We start from the raw sequence: 24,311 nt of genomic DNA, 5'->3' as shown, positions 1-24,311 counted from the left end.
GGTTCTTGATTTATATCTTTAGAATTTTTCTTTTATATTTTCTTTACTTTGTCCTTGGATCAGGATAACCGCCATTGCGTTATTTTAAATTTTGCCTCCTTGTCCCTCTTGGGTGCCTCTGCTTGAGTAATGTTCATAGGGTCAGTTGATGTTGTTAGTGGTAAATTGAGACGGGCCTCCATAGTTGTTTTCCCATTGCTATGCTGAGTCTCTGTTGTTGCAATTCTAGTAGGGGCTCTAATGGTATCGACGTTACTAGCATGTTGAATCTGTGAATCCATCGTTCGCTCCCTTTGTTGGGTGCTAGGTGGTCTCATGTACGTCGATCGTCCCTGAGGACCACTTCTCCAGTTATTGCTGTGTGAATTTTCTTCCCGAATTAGCAAGGGTGTAGTCCGTCTTGCTTGAGCTCGAATGTTCCTTTCTGTGGCGATATTCAGGCCTAACTCTCGTATCGCATTCAAAGCTTGTTGGGAAATATTTACTTTCATATCTAATACGCTTACTAATTATGTGATGCTCACTGCTCTCTTGATCGATACTAATCTGGCGCGAATGACGAACGCTACACTTTATATACTTCCATAGCATCGCTGTAAAATGTCCACGTCGGAACGAATTACTTTAATTTCTTCCTGAAAGTCGAAGGGGTCCGAGGCGTGAGTTTGGTACCAAGTTCGGTGCGCATGTTGTCAGGCACATTGGGTAGAACGGCGTGTTAATTGGCTTCGGTATTGACAAAGTGCAGAAAATAACATTTGAGCACGTTTTAGGCATTCGACTCAAAGGCATGGCCAAGTAACTCATCGAATCTTTAAACTGCACTTGTCCCACTTGCATGGAGATGAGTTTGGCTCCGTTCAAAGTCACTTTAGGACGTTCGGTGCTTTGTCCGTATAGTATTTCAGAAGAAATTGTCCATCGTACCCAGAGAAATTGTGAGCCATAAACGTAGCATAACGATGGCAATCTCCGTGACGTTTGATATCCTCTTAACAACACGTTTCATCGATATGGTCTAAGATCCATTGGGCAAAATCGGTCAGCGTGTTAGGTCCCCGAGTGATTTTTTTTTCACGTCCTCCAGGAATCTTGCTGCAGCGAAGGCAATGACTAAAGATAGGCTCTTGGATGTACTTCTTGAGAGCCACGTAGAAAATAGGAATGTTAATGCTGGTCTCTTGCATGCATTCGAACTCGATAAAGATAAAAATGTCTTTCTTTTTGTGGGCATCCTCTTCTTCTTCCTTTTGGGGATGGTATTTTTTAATGTAGCATTCGTGTTGCAAGTTCACAATTTGGTGACAAATGTGACATCGTTTCTTTGCTGGACATAGGTGTGCCTTGGGACTGTTAGTACATATGACTCATCCACAAGCAGAGCAACATTTCAGGAGTTAACAGTCATTTTTCTGCCGTGAACTTTGCGTGTTCAAAATGAAGTCTGCCACTTACAATATTGTTGCCAGTGTCCAATACCGTGAAGTCACCCCTGTTCAATTCCTATTGTCCGTATATAGGCCAATCACACGTTCAGCTTCCCGTGTCCTTGTACAGGCCCAACCATTTGTCCTTATAAATCTTGTCCGTATATTCCCCAGGTAAGACCCATTGTCCGCATATTGCCCCCATTCACTACTGACAGTAGTAGTACATATAGGAACTGTTTACTAAAGCAAAAACCATGTACCTGGTTAACAGGATTAGGCACATGAATATTGAAACCTTAACAATTTCAAATAGCACTAGTCATCCATACTGGAATATGAATATCGAGACCTTTACATTTTCAAATAGCTCTAGCCCACCATAATGGAATATGAATATCAAGACCTATACAGTTTCAAATAGCACTCGCCCTCCATACTGAAATATGAATATCGAGACCTATACAATTTCAAATAGCACTAGCCCTCCATACTGGCATGATTATCGAGACCTACACAGTTTCAAATAGCTCTAGCCCACCATAATGGAATATGAATATCGAGACTTATACAGTTTCAAATAGCACTCACCCTCCATACTGGAATATGAATATCGAGACCTATACAATTTCAAATAGCACTAGCCCACCATAATGGAATATGAGTATCGAGACTTACACAATTTCAAATAACATCAGCCCTCCATACTGGCATGAGTATCGAGACCTACACAGCTTCAAATATCACTAACCCTCCATACTTGCATATGAATATTGAGACCTATACAATTTCAAATGACATTAGCCCTTCATACATGCATATGGGTATCGAGACCTATACAATTTCAAATGACATTAGCCCCTCCATACTTGCATATGAGTGTCAAGACCTATACAACTTCAAATAACATCAGTCCGCCATACTGGCATGAGTATCGAGACCTATACAGTTTCAAATAGCACTAGCCCTCCATACTTGCATATGAGTATTGAGAATTATACAGTTTCAAATGGCATTAGCCCTCCATGTTTGCATATGAGTATTGAGACATACAATTTCAAAAAAAACATCATCCCTCCATATTTACATATGAGTTTCGAGACCTATACAATTTCAAACAGCATTAGCCCCCCCCCCCCCCCCCCCCGCATAATCTCAAACTATAAGACTCAAAATACTCATTCACGTATATAAATACGATAGAAATACCGAGATCCAAAACAGGTATGGTACAAAGTTTTGTGTCATTCATGACACTTTTATGGAACTTGCTTTTAAATAATGCAAGAACAACTACTTTCTATCTTTGATATTCAGATATTTAGAAAAGATTGAAATGGCAATAAATACAAATGTGCAGTATGAAGAAAACACTTTTAGTGGAGTTAAAACTTATGTTTGGGAAGGTTTTGTGCAGGTTTTTTTTTTACAATTGTCTGAAAATGTGTAGCTCTTTAACTGCATATTTTGTGCGTTAAATTCCCTGTATTTTCATGTTTTATGTTAAAGGCATGTTTATACTTGTGAGCGCCACATAAACTGGTGTTAAATTGTCTAAAACTGTGTATGATGACGGTATAATTTAATTTTTTCTTCATATATATACTCTTTTAAGTCATCTTAATCTATACTGATTGCAATGTATGTTTGTGATTTGCTTTGCTGTATGATTAATCATAAATTCTTTTTAAACTATTGCTTTAAATAGTTGGTAGTACAGCCTCAACAGAGATTGTGTATTGTAGGTACAAAGTAAAGATTACTCAGGCATGGACAGCCATGTTTGCATCTGACTGTCGCTATGGGAACAGTTGTATCAAGCACTATGTACAGTAGGCCAGAGGGCAGCAACGCATATTGTTTAAACATGGCTGCGGATGTTGGCGCTAACCCTGGGTTGAGGCAGCGTTGGATCCCTGAAAATGATTCAACATGGAACCCAGATTTACCCTATGGAGGAAAAGTGTACCTCGCCAGACGGAAAAAGCCGGATGGGTGGTTTGTCACAACAATTGAGGTATAAAATTAATATGTAATATGGTGTCAGGATCTCCGTTCATGGAACTTCTATTGGGTTATATAGTTCCATGAAGGCAGATCCATGAATCGATTGCCGTCTTTAGCAAGCCACGTACAGGTTAGTGACTTTACCTGTAGCAGACAAGCAGAAGTAAATTATTCATTAGTTTGGCATTCGATCCAGGCCACAAAGAGAAATATACATTAGCTCACTTCCGAGTCCAGTAGCTCGCTCATGTACATTTTCCTGTACTTGGTTATTGCAAACCATAAAAAAATACTGAATTTGAATTTTGAAGAAGTTGTTTTGTCCTTTAAAATTCCTTGAAATGTCACCCCCCCCCCCCAACTCCTTTAATTTATCTTAGGGAATACTAAACGTTAAAATTAAATAAAATATATCCCTTTTTAAAATCTTAATTTTGTTATGGATCGGATTTTGAAAAACTGAATAGACGTATACGTAAAATTGGATAAAGCTGTATCAATCAAATGGCACATGACATGGGCTTTCTACTAGATAACCTTTACTTTGTGGTGCACAAATTAGTTACTTAGTTTACTCCCTACTTTACTACCCATTTGTGGCATAATCAAGTAACATGGAGAAGGTACAGTTTCCATTAGAAAAGCATACTTCTTTAATATTTTTGAAAGTCCATGAAAGTGGTAACAAGCCAATTTGTACCAGACTTATTCAGCCCAAATTATGGGCTGATTTGGCCCAGATTATGGAGTGATTTGGCCCAAATGCCCAGTTAATTCATACCATGTGAAACATTATTAACTTTCGTCAAGGATTTAAATATGACATTTATGTTTGCTTAAAATATTATATTTCTCATTATTTCCTAGATACCTTGAGCACTTCAGATCTGATGAAACAAAGCCCTGATTTTACACAAGATAATCGCATTGTTTTATAGAAGTATAACGAAATGTTATAATGTAGGACTCTTTATCTTGCATTTCAAATTTAATATGAAATATTTTCAGAGCAGCTCATTCAAAACCTGTGTAATAAACGCTGCTATAATTAAAGATAGTATAACCATTTGTTTAAATACTTGTTTGATCAATGCATCCCTGATTAAATTAATTGCAAACACTATTAAGGAGATCATATGACCCTGAACTGGCAAATCCTGTTTGATCAATGGCTCTATAATTAGAGCACTTTTGATGTCATTTACCAATTTAATGAATATATTACCATTCTATAATGAAAAATATCTTGCTGACTTGAAATAACTTTATGATCTTTGGTGTAATATCAAATATGTATTAATACAATAATAATAAAATATCTTTTAAGAAATCAGTATCTAATGGATTTAATATGTGCTTTTGAATGAAGTTTGTGATTGTTTTAAAGGTTAAGATGAAAATGGGTTGGTTTAATGGTTCAAGACTTTACTTAAAAAAATACAGATAAAAGAAAAAGAGATATAGGATAAAAAACACCAGCAACAAAAAACAAATCCTTTTTTTTCATTGATTAAACAGAGATCAAACCACCAATGATTTCAGTGTAGACACACAAAAATGGGTTTTAAATACACAAACAAAAATTGTAACTATCTATCTATCTATCTATATATATATATATATATATATATATATATATATATATATATATATATATATATGCAGAATTAAAAAAAAAAAAGGAAAACAAAGAGAATTTCAAGTTCTTTTATGAAATTTCTTTCATCATTTTTTACACAAAATACATAGACACCAGAAAAAGGAAGGGCAGAAATAATAACACAGAAAAGCCTTATACAGTGTGCCCCCGCTATAACACGGTAGGTTGGGAGCCATAGAACCTGACTGTGTTATAGACTGAACCTTGTTATAAGCAACCAGGTCAGTTAGCTGAAGAAAATGATGCAAGGGTGGGGTTGGTTGTTAGGTAGGTAATAAATGTGGTCAGTAAAATACGTGCTTCATCGGCACAGTTACCATCTTAAATCGATGCATATTAAATAAGAAATACACCTGTAGTGAAAACAGAAGGTATATGTAATATTTTACTGTACTTAGAGAACCACAAATTGGTACATAAACATATATACTGTTTATATATACATGTCTAATGTTTAGCATGAATAGAGTATCAAGACCGTGTACTCACCTGTGAATCTCATCATATAAATTGAATCCACAATGCAAGTTATTCCGTTGAAAATGTGCACACAGATTTAAAATATTCCATAATTTTGTCACAGGTCATGTATGTCTGAATTCAGTGGAAAAACAGCACAATCATGTAACGAATGACAAAGCATATTTACTTTTAAGTATGTCCCAAGTCGGTAAAAGTTAGTTTGCATTTTAAGCTGCCATTTCTAGTGTTTGTAAGCATACACTTTACCCTGCAAAAAGGAAACTTTCACGGCACAGTTAATGTGTTCCAGTCACATTTGAAAAATGCAGAAATCCACCTGATTCCATTGCTTTTATTTAAGTTTGGTACTGCCTTCCTTCGAAGAAAGGTTCTTTGCTTTTATTGAAGATTGTAGTTGGCTTTCTTTCATGTAGGGTGCATGCATTATTGAAGTCCCCGCTTAAGGACAGTTTTTGAGAACCAAAGAAATACTAATTTCTGATTGTGGCAGCAACATCAAATATTGCATGATTGAGACTAATTTTTGTTTCCATTTGCTAAGTTCTTTTTTATAACAATTGGTGGTGCTTCAAAGGTAATCTGCCTCCTTTGAAATTTCAGCAAACTATTTTATCTGGGTACAAAGGAATTGGCCATTGTTTTTGTCTATTCTAGTTACTGTTCCTCCCTGCCTATTGAAGAGACCAACAAGATTTCTGTTTTGTTGGATTTTTTTATACATTTGTGGTAGCGGAATGATGCTGCCTTCCACGCATGCATCAGAAATTTAACAAAGGGTCAATGGAAGATAGAGATGCAGGTGTTCTGGTCTGATGACAAGGTTTATTACAGAAAATGTGAATGTTCTGAAGGATTTAATTTGGAGTGAAAAAAAGAGGAATTTTACTTATCACATACAAATGTCAGTGTATGTAAATATATTAATTACTAGCAATCGGTTGAAAGTCTGACAAAAGATAGATTATAAGATAATGCCTCGTCCATTGATGTCTGTTACCAAAAATGTCAATAATAAAAAAAGCAGATATCTCACAACATACGGTACTCATGCTAGATGTCAAGAAAAGCAGATTATGATAAAACAGTGCTCTGTTTAGATTGTTTGTCAGTATGGACAAAGAAGTTGTCTGTGTAACAATAGATAAATTTTGGTACATTTTATATAAAGTTTGCAGCTTCCTTTCATGGGGCCTCTGAATTTCTCCACTCCAAACCTATGGTTGTATATACAAATTTAAACAGCCAACAATGTTGGCAAGGAAAAAAAATCGCCAGATGGTAAATTTGCCGCCAATAAGGAAAAAAAATTCAAGTTTGAGACACTGGCAACACCCTGCGTGATCCCAGAGTAAACTTTTTATTATTTTTGTGCTTTTAAGAAGAAAAAAACTTTTTTTGTGTAGGAGACAAATACATATTAAATTTCATGAGTCACACCACGGTCGTCTTGTATTATTTATATGCGATCTCTTCCCCAAAATGATAAAAAACCTTTACGCTTTGTCATACTTTCAAGAAAGAATTTTTTTCATGTATGAGAAAAATACATGAAGATGTATATGAAATTTTGGGAACCACACCATGACCGTGTTATATCCAAATTCGTGTTATAATGGAGTGTGCTATAGCGGGGTTACACTATTAAGTTCAATAAGGGGGGCATCTAACTGGTTCTGAGTGCTGGAACAGAACTGCAGGGTTTCCGTAAATAAAGTGATACAAATTCAATAATAACACATACTTGATACTGTTTATACTACCTACTCATCAATAACTCTACAGAAATAATGGGGGGTAATATATATCATGAAGAAAGCATGATTTGCATGAGAAATCAATAAAAACTTTACATTTTTATGCATTACTATTTGATAGTGTTGAAAATTTGCCAATCTGGCCTGATTTGTTTAAAGTTTCAACCTGTTTTTCATATATATTAATTCAAATAATAACATTGTATCGTTTTATCATAAACATTAAAAAGTTATTTTGATTAAAAAATTTAAATGCTTACCTGATATTGCATTATTGTGAAATTTATACAAGTCAGTAGATACCTGTTTGCTAAAATACATGATTGTAAACTAGATTCAGTAGCAAATATTATTTAACACTGCCAGATGCCACTCAGAAACATATACTGATTCTTAATTGAATACTGTACAACAGATTCTTAATTGAATACTGTACAACAGATATTAATTCATATAAAAATTAATGCAAATCTAAAGAAGCGCCCATTTATGATTTATTGACCCAGAATATTAAATGTTGTGAATGGGATTGAGTATGAAATGCCATTGTAAAGCATGTGACAGGCAAGAGAATGAAACATGAGATAGACTAAGGTGGGTGGGTTTGAAATATAATGTATTACCATATTTGATAATATTTTTAACTTTTCCACCACATAAACAATACTGAGATAGCTAGCCTGAAGCTTTCATCCTTATGCTAAGGACCTCATAATGCATACATTCAATTTCTACTGACTGTTAACATCACTCTGTGGAGTGGTGAGTAATGTTAACAGATTGTCCCAGATGTGTATGACGATGAAAGCTTCAGGTTAGGTACATTGCTGATGTACCGGTAGATGCACATTAGGGTTTCACACTTTTGCTGTGGTTCATTAATGGGAACTTCTATTGACAGTTTGTCCGAAATGGGGTATTTGAGAATGCAGGTTGTTATGACTCCTCCCACCGAACTTGAAGAATTGTAATCAAATGTCGCAGGAAAGATATGTGATCAGTGTATGGTTTTGCTTTTTTTTTTGTCCTTTGCCATTTTTTAAGATTATTTTTGGAAAAATAGGGAAGTTGGCAGTTTTATGTAGATTTGTGATCACTTCTTTTCATAGATTGGCTAAATAATTTTATTGTTCTTGCACTTCATTGAATATTCAAGATATTGAGGCCTCATTGTGTCAGCCTGTTCATATGCCCATCCTTCTGTCTGTCTGTCTGCCAGTAAGGAAGTTTTCATTGATTTGCTTCTTGCATTAATACGAGGATTTTACTTTGTATTCTAGATATGTAGTTGGTGTAGACATGCAGTAAGGTGTTACTTTGTTCCCTCTAACCCAATTTTAATAAAATCACCTAAAAGATTGTAAAAATACGAGTATTATGGAAATGTTGTTTGTCATTGATTCTTCTCTCGCACTGCTTGCTAGATTTTATTACACTATGCAGCTGGATACCCATTCAAGATAGTTGTATATTTGTGATAAGGTCTTTTTTTTCATTGAGCCCATTGATGTTTATGTACATTTGTGTGGTAACTTGTTGGAACAATTGTTGGAAAAGGGGATACTTTTGGAACATGATTTTATTTTTGCTTCTCCTCCAAGTCACATGACATAAAGGATTTTACAGAGTTCTGAATAAGAATTACATACTTTGCTCTCTGGTTTGGAACTAATTGTACTTTTGATACAGTGGGGTTTTTCGATGTGAACTCTGCAAAACAATAATCCTGCAACATTCTTCAAAATGTCTGAATGTGTTCATGGTTTACAATAACCAAAATGATGCCATTTAATCAAAATGACTAAAACCTCAAACTTTCCACCATCTACCTATTAGTTTTACTGAATAGCTGACTGGTATTATAATACACATACGATACATCGCTTATTGTGTTTGTTTCATTTTAGGTATGTGTTTTACCACTCATACTGTATGAAGTATATCAAATGTGTTTTACCACTCATACTGTATGAAGTATATCAAATGTGTTTTACCACTCATACTGTATGAAGTATATCAAATGTGTTTTACCACTCCTACTGTATCAAGTATATTAAATGTGTTTTACCACTCCTACTGTATCAAGTATATCAAATGTATTTAAAATATATGACAATTTAGGTAAAACATCCTTGGATAGTCATTGTCATGTATATTTAGTTTGTATTGTGATTGACCTTTGCCAGTAATTGGGGTTATTTGTTTATTTGTTTGTGCCTACCTAATGTGTTTTTTAAAAAAAATAAACAACATATTACATAGCTAAGTTTTGTCTGATTGTCAATTATATGTTAGAATTATTATTATTTGTAGATAAACATATTTATTTGGATTTGATTTTATAACATTGGTTTTCCCCATGGGAGTTCTTGGTGTACCTGCTGTTTGCCATGTTCATTGCTGAAGTTTTAATAATGGACCTGATCTTTCTGACAACTTTTGATCCTCATCCTGTCCTCATATTGTGTCTTAGGTTTTCATATAAAGGGATAAGTAAACAGAAATACTTTATTCCTATTTTAACATCTGACTTGTGGAATACATTTTTTGTTTTGTTCGGTTTTAATTTGAGAAGATTTATTTATTTAAATTATTCACTGGAATTATAAAAATGCTCAATAATACTTCTGGACTAAATCACTGTTTTGGGATTATTGTGAATTCATTTAGAGATATTTTTGGTTATCTCATCGTGATACATCAAAACATCAACACTATTCCAGGCTATTGGTACATCAGCACTTTCAAGATTGGAATTCATTTGGAACACCACTGGAATTCATTTGAAATACTCTATACTTTTTGACTTCCTAATATATATCATTATCTTGGAATCGGTTTAAAAATGAGCGAGATCCAGACTTATATTTGATGGGTTGACTATGTTACCTCTGATTTCTGATCAGATTTGGAATATATGCTTATATCATCAATATCTCAGATGGGTTCAGTAATAAGTGAGATCCACTAACTGGTACCTGGCCTCCCAGATGCTCCACAGATGATACTAGGCATTTACCCTTGAATGGCCAATACCAGTGGAGAAATTCAGGATGGCAGATGAAATACAAAAATGCATTGTCAATAAAGAAATTGCATTAAATCAGTTATTACTAGCTGTGTCACCACAGGTTTTTGGTGTATTTGTTGCTATTACATAGCTTATTGCCATTAAGCCTGTGGATGACTTTGAGTACGAGCAAGAGACTGACCATATCATTTCTTCCTTCATTTTTAGAAAGACTTTTTCAGGATATAGTTCAGTACATAGCTTGAAATAAAGTTTGATCAATATTTTATGTAGGATGTGTTCTTATACTACTGCACAATGTTAAGTTATGTAAGTCATTTTAGCAATACCAGGCCCACATGGTCCTCTTGTTTTGCTTACTTGTTCTGCTTGGGTGCAGACTGTCAGAAGTCAAATATCCACAACTTTACAATTAATAAACACAATTAGATCGCTAACAATTTCCGTGCCCACAGTAGTATGATATAAGAGTGACACTATTTTGTTAGTAGGAAAAGTAACATTTTTGAGCAGTTATAACAGGAGCTAAAAATACTTTATTTATATTGTTTTAAGGTTGAGAAAACTTTAATTAAATAAAATCTGTTTTTTGTTTCAGGGCCTTGTATTATGTCTGACCATTACCTTCGCATTCTATGCCTACTTTTATTTTGACAATCTTCACTTCCATATCACCCATGCATATGCACATCTTGGCTACTCATCTGCGCAGCATCAAGTTGGACAGAGATATCTACATGGTATTTTTTTTTTTAAAAATCTATTCAAGACTTTAGTTACAGAATGACAAAAGTGACAAAAAAGCGAGTTCAATTTCAGAAATACCATGTGATTTATAATTTCTTAATGATGAATATCCATGTACATGTATTCTTTAAGCCCATTCTCTATCCAGTACTGAAATTCATTGTCATTGTTCTCGAGTTAAATTATGAAATATTTCTCAGTTAAGTAGGTAAATGATATATTTAAATAATGTACTAGTATTAGTAAAGAAGGGTATTGATTACAGGATCTCAAAAATTGTTTTAAAAGTTGTTCAGATGTTGTTAACTTATATGTACATAAAAAAGTTGAAACAGTTTCAAGATCTTATTGGAATGAACTGAAATTTGCATAAATTCATGAAAATCGTCATACACGTATATAATCAAAGCATTGATGCTTTGTTGTCTAATGTAGGAAAAGGAGTTGAGAAGCATGCGGGAAAAGCAATGGAATGGTTCAGGTGAGGAAAATGCAGTTATCAGTATGCCTTTTAATTTGTTGATTTGTGGTACCATAGTCCCAAGTGTACTAAAATGCAAAGTGTTTTAACATGGAGACATATGTTATCATAATATAGCACCAGACCATTTTGTTAGTCAACTCAAATTATTTTTTAAAGAATCTTTTAATTAAAAAGGCCACTTGACTTAAATTTATAAAATAATTATGTCATTTTTTTCATTTTCAGTCTCACGATTACATGTCATATTCTTTAATTTCCATTTACTACCATACGTACTGGCTTATAAATTAAGTCCAGCTGCAAACTGCACAGATCCAGATATGCAGTTTCATAATGCGCCGGCAGATCTGGATCTATGCAGTTTGTTAGGAATAATGAATAGAACAAACATGAACAAAAACTAAATAAGCATATTTATCTTCCATTTAGGAAATTTCATACTATACTTGATATGAATTTAATATACATATAACATTTTTGGGACTGATTGGGTTTGTGAAAAACTGAATTATTACTGCATGTGATATTAGAACATTCACTACATCTGTTTTATATACCTTTTACAGAAATAGAACCTTTTACCACATATATTTGTCTTGTTTACATTTATTTGAAGGTTTGTCTTCCTAAAAGTTTTGTGGATTTCTTTGAAACGTTACTTTTTGTCGGCAAAATATAGCCACTGTTGTGCTGAGGTGCTGTGTTTAGATCTTATATGGAGGGTTTAATTCATATAATTTGAATTTTAACTAGCATTGCTAGATAAATGTTACAGTAACTTGATTTTGTTTTTTTAATGCTTTTTTATTGTCTGGTACCATCCCCTCATTAAGTCTTATCCTCATCAAGAAATCACTTTATCAGGATTGCTTTTTTTGTTGTTGTTGTTCTAGGGTTTAGTGCCATTTTTCAGCACAAGATAGGTTATACATGGCGGCCAGTATAAATGGTGGAGGAAGAACCCTGGAGAACTTGGGTAAGAATCACCGACCCACGAGAAGCTACTGGCAGGCTTTCCCACGTACCACACTATCCGTATCAGGATTGCATCTTGAATAGCTAGAACAAGAAATAAAAACACATGTAACCTGCTTTGTACGAAGATTCTGATGATAATGCAATGTGGTAAGACTATATCAAAAGCAAATTAGTACACAGTCTGACCACAAGAACTAGATAGAAAATCCACAGTTTTCAACAAGAAAAATCATAAAAATGTAAAAAATATAGACTGTTTAATGTCATTGCCATTATTGGTTTTGTTACATTCAAGATGACATGAAAAGTGTTCTTGTTTTCTTTCATCTGGTATAACATATTTATGATATACATGTTGCCCAGCATTATCTAATGTTATTTGAGTTATCATCATTTTAAAGTTTATAATTACAGTTTCTTTAAATAAGACAGAAGGGTGGCCAAGTGGTCTAGTGCGCTCTTCGTTACAGATCACTGCCATCTCACCTATGTCTGCGAGGGTTCGAGTCTCTGATTTGGCCAATGTGGGTATGTGAGAAAGTTTACCAGTAGCTTCTCATGGGTTGGTGGTTCTTTCCTGGATTTTCCCAGGTTCTTCCTCCACCATTAATACTGACCTCCATGTATAGCCTATGGTGTGTTGAAAAATGGCGTTAAACCCAACAACACCAACAACAAATAAGACAGAAAACAGCCTGAAAGTTAAAAGACATTTTTTAAATGAGGTAAAAATTCATGAAATTGACATTTATTCCACAATCCATAAACTCAGATTAAAATTTTGTGGACAAATACACAGGTTTAGTAAAGCATGGTTACATGTTGCATCTTTTTTTCTAGAAAAGCAGCTGATCAAGGTCATCCTCATGCATCGTACAATCTGGCTGTAGGACACATGAAAGGTTACAAGACTGACCTAAAGAAGGGGTAGGTACTAAAGATAATCAACTTGATCAAATGACCATGACCCTTGTATAGTCTCTAAGACTCTCTCTCTCTCTCTCTCTCTCATAATTAAGCAGAAATCATTTATGTATGATACATATAGTTTTGGCACATATTTTTTTGAGACATGGTGAAAAAAAATGTCCAAAATACTAATAGAGGTATTTTCCACCGGGATATTTTGGGGGCTAATCAGGGGTCAAGCTAGACTTAAATTTTCAAGGAGAAGTGACTTCTTTCGGACAGAGCAGGGAGAAGTGAGAGCTAAACAGGGAGAAGTGGGAGTAAAGCAAGACACGCAAGATATATATATATTTATCACATAGTAGGTATAGTTTTCCTATAGTATGTGCAGTTTCATATTTTTGATATTACCAAACGTTAAAATATCACTTTATGTGATTTTGATTGGTCCAAATAAACCCATGAAATTATTGTGCAGTATCCTCTTTACTGATTGGCTGGGATTGTGGGAAAACGTTTTTAACCCCACCTTCTGGAATGTTTGGTTTGAACGAACATTTTTGGCAGCCATTTCTGAACTCGACTCACGAAAGAAAATTGAGGAAAAATTAAATATCTCGGCTGTCCGAATATGGATATGTTACCCCCAAAGGGGTTTGTTATGTCATGTATAACAATATCATAATGAGAAAAATGACGTAAAACTACAAGACAAGAACAACAATAAGAAGTAAAACTATGGGTATTGCTTATTTGACGGTGGGGTGGGGGGGGGAGGGAGCGGTATATCTGTAACATATAGAATCCACCGTATATACAAGCGTGGTTTAAATGTAAACTTAAGAAGTAAATAAACTCACCTCTGTTCACAGAAGAATTTGGACATAAATGGGTCTCCTAACTGACAGAACTTTATCCAACTACAGCAAATTTACGCAGTATATATGGGATGCAAATCTGACTCAAAAAGAAATTTGTTTACATCTTCTGTACAGTCTATTGTTCCAGTCAAATTCTGCAAATATCCAGTCACAAATGCATTGCAGTAAATGTGGGAATTTCTGCATCCAGTAATCTTATTTCACATAAAAATCGCAACAATGTAATGTTTAGTTGTGAAAGTGACATTTTAGAGTAAACACGTTCTCTAGGCCTACTGTTTACCATATCAAACAATATGGCATCACATCGCATTGATCATTCTGTTTTGAAAAAATGAATTTGTCATTATAAAATGTTCTGTTTATTCAGATGGAAGCTTTTTCTTTGATTTATAGTTTGTAAAAGGTACAATTTACTAGTTAAACCTTTCTTGGGACTATATTGTGTGCACAAATGAAAGGTGCACCATCTGTCAGAATGAACAAAATTATTCGTTCTTCTTTCTATCTGAATAATTTCCACTGAATTAAAAACTATCTGATAAAAAGAATCTCAAATGGGTTTACTAATGATTTAATATGAAACTTATTAAACTCATTTTGTAAATTCAATATTAAATATTTACCCATTGAGATCCTCTATAGATATATATGCGTGTGTGTGTGTGTATGTGTGTATGTTGTTTTCATTCTCTGCTTCGAATTATACCCTCTATTTCCCAGTATGCATATTTGCATTTAACATTGGTTTTAAGCAATAATTTATTTTCAGGCAGAAACTTTTTTCTGAGTTCTGTCTATATTATGAACACATTTGGTGTATACATTATAATGAATTTTAACTGAGTAACAAGATTACAGTATTGTAATTGCAAGTTAGTACAAGTACTTGATAAGCTACCCTTAATCAAGATTTACTTTCTTAAAGTTATAAAAATGGCAGTTGAAAAGATTTCCAAACATGTTTGAAACAAGTGTGCCATGAACAATTGAAAGCAAATGCGCATCTTTCAGATCATACTGTTCATCCTAATTTGTTGTTACCAAAAAAACTTTACCATAACTGTTCAACTGTTCATAGACAACACAGTGATGAATTAAAGTCGGTACATGAGTGAACTAATCCCATTTTTTAACCGAATCAACACAACCATCATTTAGTGCATCTATTTTTAGATAGAGGGGTTTTCTTCACGTAAACACTCACTTTATAGCTTTGTTACAACAGTCCATTGATAGGATTGCAAATATAAGGTTTTGTTATTTGTCTACATAATTGGTATAATGTTAGGCATTGGTTAAATAGTTTTGCAGGTTTTTTTTTTTGTTTTTACTTTGTATTTTCACAAAAATTAGTGAATTCAGAATACAACCTTGACCTTACAGTGTCTATCAAATTATCCTTTATGTTTCTAACATACATAATAGCATTTAAAGCTAAATATTCAATAACATAATATTTAGACTCTGCTTTCTATGAAATATACTTCCTGAATATATTTGCCCAATGGTTTATGAAAAGAGACAATCTAATAAAGCAGTACTTCCCAGTCTCCATGATGTCTTCCATTAGTCTATTTCCCCATGACCAGGTCAGTTGGCGGATCAGTTAGGTTCCAAATGGATTTTTATGAAGAAAATAAGGTACACGCTGCAATTAAAATATTCATGTTACCGATTCTATTCTTAAAATACAAATTGCTAGTTAAAAAGTTTAAGTTTTGAAACACAAGTTTGTATGTTTTTATCATCAAAGGATACCTTGCAGAAATCCGGCAGTAATAGTTGCTAACTTACATGGGAAAGGGTCAATGGTCAGTCAGCTATCAAAACACATGCCTGTGAGTATCTGGGTGGAAATTTTTCAAAATAATGCAAAATCTTTCCTAGCTGGTTTCATTTATAGGCCACCTTCCTCCAAAGCATTTTGGAATGATAACTTTTTGAAACAAATGGAAAATGTTCTAGCACAGGAGAAAGAAACATATATACTCAGAGATATAAATAAGGACCTTCTCAAAACTCAAATAAGGAACAACTGGATGGAATTTATTGAATCATTAGGCCTAGACCAGCTGGTAAATGAGCCTACAAGGGTAACAGAAAAATCGAGCACTCTTATTGATCACATTTATACCAACCTACCAGACAATGTGGCTTGTGTTAATGTACCAAATGTTGGTCTTAGTGACCACTATCCTACTTTTTTGACAAGAAAGGTTAAATGCAAGAAAAATAAGAAAAATACACATAAAACAATCACTTACAGATCGTTCAAAAATTTTAATGAAGAACAATTTCTCAATGACCTATATAAAGTTCCATGGAATATGATCCAAACTTTGGATGACATAGATGAAGCCATGAGGGTGTGGACTGACTTATTCTTGGATGTAGTATTTAAGCATGCACCATTGAAAGTACATCGAGTAAAGACTGAAATTCAACCTAATTGGCTTACTTCTGAAATCCTAGATTCTATGAAAACACGAGACAAATTCAAGGCTATGGAAAACCATGCACAATATAAAGTATGCAGAAATAAAATAACAAGTATGATTAAAAAAGCTAAAAAAACTTATCAATCATTGCTTGAAAACAAAAAGGGCAACACAAACTCCATTTGGAAAGTCTTCATTGAACTCACTGGAGGAACGCACAAAAAACAGACAAATAAAATTCATTCACTTCTGGTAAATGACACCATAGTCACTGATGAAACTGACATTGCAAATGTTTTCAATGATTTTTTCATCAACGTTACTACAAAGTTAAAAGAACCAGTGATAGAAAACAACTTTAATGAACTGAAAAAGTCATGCAGCAGCAAAATCTCTAGGGAGGTATGTTTCTCTATCCCACCAGTGTCAAAAAACTTTGTTAAAAAGTATCTCGGTGAACTTGATACCAAGAAAGCTACAGGACCAGATTGGTCCACGACTCATTAAATCTTCTGCCTCTGCTATTGTAGATAGCATAACATTCATAATTAATTTAAGTATTGCAACCTCATCTGTCTCCAAAATATGGAAAACTGCAAAAGTAACTCCTATTCACAAATCTGGTTCTAAGGATGATGCTGAAAACTACCAACCAATCTCAATACTACCAAACTTGTCAAAATTGATTGAAAAACATGTCCATGACTCATTCATGTCATATTTAACCAAACACTTGCTGTTACACCCTAATCAATCAGGCTTTGGACAGAACCATTCCTGTGAGACTGCCTTGATCTCCCAAACTGATAAATGGCTTCAAGCACTTGACCAAGGTAGAATAATAGGAGCTGTATTTGTAGATTTTAGGAAAGCTTTTGACATGGTGGATCATGAAATCCTTTTGAAGAAACTGAACATCTACCAGTGTGATGAAAGAACAATTAGATGGTTTACTTTGTACTTAAATGAGAGAACACAACATGTTTACATAAATAATGTTCTGTCTGAACCTGAAACAGTTAGATATGGAGTACCACAAGGCTCAATTCTAGGTCCATTACTATTCATTTTATTTATTAATGACCTACCACTTTTACTATGGACTCAATACCATCTACAGATCTCTATGCAGATGACACAACATTGTCAGACATCCAAAACACAAAGCATGAGCTTGAAATTTCTTTACAGAATGCACTAAACAAACTGGAAAACTGGTGCACATGTAATGGCATGGTGGTAAATACTGGTAAAACTAAAATATTACTTATCTCAACACGGCAAAGAAGGACAAATCTTGATAGTGATGAACTATGTCTGACATGGAAGGATACAAATCTGCGAATAGTCTGTCATGATAGACTACTTGGTGTTCTGGTAGATAATAACCTATCATGGACTGAACATATCAAATATATCAGTAAAAAAGTCAATTCAAGTTTATGGCTTCTCAGTAGGATAAGACATTTTCTCCCTGAAAGGCACAGAAAACTATTTTATAACAGCTACATACAACCCTATTTGGGCTACTGTAGTACAGTATGGGGTAATTCAAATGATAAAAACATAGCAAAGCTGGCACATCTTCAAAAAAGAGCATTTGGGCTAATATCAATCCAGAAAGAAAGCAAGGAAAGTTTAGCTGGTAGGTTAAAAATATTACCTATTAAAGACCGAATCTGTTTGAGAAAAGCCAAATTAATGTACAGGATATTTCATAATAGTGCCCCTGAATATTTACAATCACTATTCCAGTATAGGCTACCTGGTTATACTCCCCACCTGCAATCCATGTCTACCAAACAGTATAAAATTCCCAAACCAAATAAGGAGTTATTTAAAAAAAGTTTCCAATACTCTGGAACTCTGCTCTGGAATAGTATTCCAGTTGCGATTAGAAATGCCCACTCTATTTCCTTCTTCCAAACTCAATATATCCAGTGGCTTCAGAGATGCAGCTTAAATAATAAATTCCTTTGTATGAGGGCCTCAAGATAGATTAGTTTTTAGCTAATTGTGTTACCCTCTTTAAATAAGGTCATTATTATTATTATTATTATTATTATAATGTGCAGGAGTTTGTCAGCATAATTTATATGAACACCAACTATTTGATGGCTTGAAGCCTACACTTCGCCTTGAGCAAAATAGAACACTAGAACTAACTTGGACAAGGTGAGGGAACATCTCAAAAAGGACAGTCATTCAGTGCTTCTCTAAAAAGTCACAGGGCAAAGTAATTTTCACTTTACTAACAGAAGAAGGCAATGTTTACATTTTTAAGGTGACTTAGTCGCCCACTTCACCTGGTAGCATGACCCCTGGCTAATCATGGGCCTCAGTCCCAATGAGAAATATTTATCAATAATTTAATATTCCCAGGTTTAGCAATTTACATATGAGACAACATTTTTAGGCCAATTTATCCAGTATACAGATGTTTAATCAGCATTAGTCAGTTTTGTTCAAACCAAACATATGTGTCCAGTCTGCTATAGGGGTTTTAGAGGGGCCAGTCTACTATAGAGTTGATATGTGTCCAGTGTGCTATAGGGGTTTTAGAGGGGCCAGTCTACTATAGAGTTGATATGTGTCCAGTCTGCTATAGGGGTTTTAGAGGGGCCAGTCTACTACAGAGTTGATATGTGTCCAGTCTGCTATAGGGGTTTTAGAGGGGCCAGTCTACTATAGAGTTGATATGTGTCCAGTGTGCTATAGGGGGTTATAGAGGTGCTAGATAATAATGTTTCACTGTAGCTGTATTGCTTTTATTGAATACACACTGTCATGGCTTGGAGGGATTTGTATCCCTTCATATCTGTGGCATAATATCCATTCTATTTCACCACATATTGTTTGTTTTACAAATAATAGTAACAATCTGTGTGGTCACATTAAATTAAGTAACAAAGAAGAGATCCCCTGCCCTGGCCTTTCTGGGCAATTGTATATTTAAAAGGAGGCCATTTATATTTATGGAAATGATTATACCCTATAGTATAAGGGCTGTTCCATTAAAACATACATGGGATCCAGGGAAGACACTTTTAAAGTGGGGTACTCACCCGTAGATGCAATTTAGAAATTTCTTATCATTTTAATATGAACTATATGAAACCAAAGTACCCTGGCATATATTTTTTAAAAACTGCCTTCCCTGGGTACCATGTATATTTAAATAGAACAGCCCTAAATCTCTCTTGGATGTAAAAAAAAAATGACCATGAATGGCAATATCTCTTTAGTTATGCTCTTCTCTCTGATCACTTCAGTCCTGTGAACCATCAGCAATTTCAATACTTTGATTACACTAACTTAATAAAAAGTATTTAACAAATTCATCTGGTTTCATTATAAGTAAATTGGATATTTAATTTATTTCACCTACATTTTCCAGTGTTTTCCATGGAAAACATTCTCTATACATCTGAAATATTTGTTCTTTAGGGAGGCCCATCAACTTGTTCAGCATGCAGCAGAGCATGGAGTTCCTGAGGCCCACAGAGTTCTGAATGATGTTTGTGCCAGGGGAGGATGCAAATAAAACTTACTATACTGTTATCTGTCTTAAGTGATGATGTAATGTAATGGACACCTGTTACAGGAATTTTTAGGAATCCCGATACAATTTATACGTTATTATGCCTTACTTTGAGACAAGTTATATCAGGCTCATGATGTGATGAACTTTATGATGAAAAAAAGCATGACATCAAAATTTTTAATTTTAAATAATTACATTTGACAAATATCAAAAGAAAGGATGGAAGGGATGAAAATGGATTTGAAAAGTAAGTCAGAATTGAGGCAAATTCATTTTAATGGATATTGTAATTATCAGAGAATAAATCATTCATATTTCAATCACCTTTCTTGCTATTTTAGTTCTTGTAGGTTCAAAATATGGAACCATTCTTACTAGTATAACTCCTGTACATTCAAAATATGGAAACCTAATTTTTTTTAAGGTATTCATAAGGATTTCTTTGCTCTTTTATAAAAAAATACATGAAAATGTAATATTTTGGGAGGTAGAAAATAAATTTAGAAGATAATTAGAGGAAACAAAGTTCATGACAGCCAGCCAGATGTAATGGGATGGCCAGATGTGCTTGGCACTCTATACTCCTTCATATAATGGGGGCAGGCAAAATAAAATGATGTTGCATCAAAGTTCCTGCTTTATGAAGCTTTGAATTTGTTATGTGGAATATTTGTATTCTGGTCAAATTGATCATGATTAAACTAAAAACATTTGTTGAGAAATTTGGCTTATTCCTTGAAAACAAATATAGATAAAGTATAGAAATAGCCGATTCCTAATCTCTGATCACAAATTTTGGAAACTTGATTATTTGTATTTGTATCTACTCACCTACCAACCATTACACATAATTGAAAAATATAAAATGCTGGAAAAAATGTTTCCCAATAACAATCTAATATTACAAATCCCATATCCATTCAAACCAGCAGTTTTCATCACAATGCATTTGGCAGAAGATTTGAAAGGAGAGTCTTAATTTAAGGTTTTAAAAAAGGAAAACATTCCAAAATTATGTTTTAAAACTTTAGAATTCTGTTGATTTTTCGTTTTTATAATGTTTATTTAATTTTGTACATCGACTTTTAATGCTTTGTTGTTGTGATTTTGTAGTCTAATGTTTCAGATAAATTGTGAAATAAAGAAGAAATTGTTGTTTCTTTCAGTGCTGTTTTCATGACTTCTTTTTTCTGTGTTAACAGTTTTCAAACAGCTTTATTTTACACAAATTTTCATTAACTTAATTTCTTATCATAATTAAGGTTTTCAATAGCGTGTTTTAACAATCCATCCATTTTGGTGCAACGAATTACTTTTTAAATTTATAAAATGTACATAAGTATATGAATAAACAAGTTTTGTTTTTGGGACCAAATTTTATCTTATTTTTGTTTTGTGTCATCCTTTATTACAGTTAGTATTAATGACTTGGAAACCTTAGGTTGTATCTCTATTTTGGTAAACCAATAAAAAATGGTTGATCTACGAGATAGGGATATTAAATTAGAGACCATTCAAATGTTGGTCCCAATATTTCTTGCAATTCTTATTAAGTGTCAGCTTGTTTTTCAAAGCATTGTTTCATGGTATTTAATTGTATTTGACACTCACATGACCGCATAAGGCGACAGCAGATCAGACCCTGCTGTCATAAAATTCACTGAGCATTTTGAGTAATAAATGTTACTACAAAACCTATATTACTCAGAATTGACAAATACTGCCTTTGATTGGTCAGAATATTTCTGTGTGATATTTGGAGTTGAGTCAAGTTCAGTGGGAGGACTGATATATGGACACTGATGATTCAGACTTTAAACTTGTCACACATGAAGACTTATTACTCTGGATATATAAGTCAGTTACTTTCTCATCATTTATCATAAACAGAACAAAGTCCATGTTTGACAGAATAACTTTGTGTTAACATACTGATTTCATTCATTGTTGTGTTGTTTTTTCTTTCTTCTATTTCCATTTCTTTCTTTTTTTGCAAGATTAAAGAGCTGTGCTTTTCTTTTTCTTTCAAATGGTGATACAGGTGTAACTTTTCTGATGGTGACAGCAGCAGTGTCAACAATATTGGAATTATTTAAATTATTACAAGTCACATAGTCTTCACTGTTCACAATGCATATCAAACTTGGCAATGATAGCGTTTTACCATACACATTATACGTACAGTCTGCATACATCACAATTAAACTGACTATGTGGAACATATTTCTTTTGCACATAACTTTATAGTTATTTTTTGATGTTCAAATGGATGATTATTTTTCTTGCCTTTCTCTCTATTTTCAATGACTAATGTGTGGAGCACAAAAAAATGTATTGATGGCAAATGATTTATAAACAGTTCGGAAATCATTTCATGTACAGGTAGGTCACAGTGACCAAGCTTCTCAGTGGTGTGCATAATAGCTTAAAATAATTCCAAGATGCACACAAAACATCGTTATAAACAGTATGTTAAGACTCAGTAAGGAAACTCTTTACAACTAAATAAATAAGATGCCTCAAATGGCCATAATACCACCAATCAAAACAATAAACTGTGTTTTGAGTTTATTTTAGTTCTTTAAAGTAGTGTGAGTGAAGTTTCTTGTATTGTTGTCATGCACAGTGTTCAATATTTTATAGCCTTCCTGTTCTCTCTAAATGTTCTGATTAGGAAGTTTTTAAATTTCTGCCATGTTTAATTCTATGTCAGTCATTTTGTTTTTATGAAGTGAACTCTTGAGCTTCTTTGCTTACCTTAGATTCATCTTGGTTTTTGTCTGTTTAAGTAAAATTGAAGGACAGATGAACATAAGTTTGCCAGAAACTTCCAGTGGGTCAGTAGCTCTTCCCTGGTCTTTCCTGGCTCTTCTTCCACTAAATATAACCTATCATGTGCTGAAAAACGGCATTAAAACCCACCAAAATAACCCTTTGATTTCACTAGTTTACTTTCAGTTACTATCAAATGCATGTTTTGTTAAAACTAAATATTTAAATGTGTACATGCATGCTATGAAATGTGCTTGTTTTTACTTTACATATGAACTGATTTGTTTAATTTTGCAGTATTCTTTGGGATTTAGGGTTTCATATATGAGTTTAAAAAAATTTGTACTAATATTTGTCGTCTTTGGTGCTATAGTTTGTGTTATGGTTTTATCCTACAAGCCTTTCTGTGAGTCAAGTTATCTTTCAATGTCAGCTTGTATTCTGTGGTGGGCTGTGATAAATGTGAAAAACAGTGATGACTGATGTTTCAAATGGGCAATCTTATCAGCGTTGCATCCACTTGCTATGATAACAATCAGCCTCAAAAATACTAACAACATCTGGGTGAACTCAAGTTTGATAATACAAAATTTCCTGTACAGGCTTTTCAAAATGTTTGAACAACTCAATCATGACATCACTATCATTTTGTTCCTTTGGAACAGTGGCTATCAGCCAGTTTGATTATCCCTCCCCCCAAGATAAGAATTAACAGATAGTTTAACATTGATCTATGGTTGTTGCATGGTTCAGAGGCGCAGCAGCATTATTTTGGTATAAAAAAAATTGTTCCCACTTGCTTTACCAACACAGCATACATAAGACAAAATTATTTACATGTCAACACTGCCTAAATGTATATTCTCTTAACAGTTGTATTTCATAAGCTGCATGGGTAAGATGGTGAGTTAATCATGCAAGGAGTCACAACATCATCCAATGCATCAATAAGTGTCATTTCTAGCAACATGGACAGATACACAATGCTTTGACTGGGCCAGTTGCACTTCATTGACTTGCTGCAATTTCTTAATTCAAGCCTGAACAATCTTGTGGGCAAGCTCTCTTGCAGGAAGAGCTGCTTTTCTTCAGCAACGATTCTTTACCAATTACTCACTGATACGGTGGTGCTGATAACGGAGTGTTAAAGTTGCTCACCTGCAAAAGGAATTTACACACACATGAGTGACGAA

General features: G+C 34.0%; 1 protein-coding gene across 1 annotated transcript; it reads left to right on the top strand.

The window, feature by feature from the left end:
* Nucleotides 1-3,241: 3,241 nt before the first annotated feature.
* LOC149787309 (uncharacterized) lies at nt 3,242-21,511 on the top strand. The gene is made up of 5 exons (XM_089977843.1): nt 3,242-3,444; nt 10,961-11,102; nt 11,545-11,590; nt 13,412-13,498; nt 20,250-21,511. The coding sequence occupies exons 1-5, from the start codon at nt 3,253-3,255 to the stop codon at nt 20,344-20,346; spliced, it is 564 nt and encodes a 187-aa protein (XP_089833969.1). The 5' UTR covers nt 3,242-3,252; the 3' UTR covers nt 20,347-21,511.
* The last annotated feature ends 2,800 nt before the right edge of the window (nt 21,512-24,311 follow it).

This window comes from Sinohyriopsis cumingii, chromosome 12 (assembly GCF_028554795.1).
Source record: "Sinohyriopsis cumingii isolate HCF-2022 chromosome 12, ASM2855479v2, whole genome shotgun sequence".
Lineage (NCBI taxonomy): Eukaryota > Metazoa > Mollusca > Bivalvia > Unionida > Unionidae > Sinohyriopsis > Sinohyriopsis cumingii.
This window is presented reverse-complemented; position numbering and strand designations above follow the sequence as displayed.

Coding starts and splice junctions, on each gene's coding strand:
- LOC149787309 (XM_089977843.1), top strand. CDS start 3,253: ATGTACAGTAGGCCAGAGGGCAGCAACGCATATTGTTTAAACATGGCT. Junction 3,445..10,960: donor GGTTTGTCACAACAATTGAG/GTATAAAATTAA, acceptor TTTTTGTTTCAG/GGCCTTGTATTATGTCTGAC. Junction 11,591..13,411: donor AAAGCAATGGAATGGTTCAG/GTGAGGAAAATG, acceptor CTTTTTTTCTAG/AAAAGCAGCTGATCAAGGTC.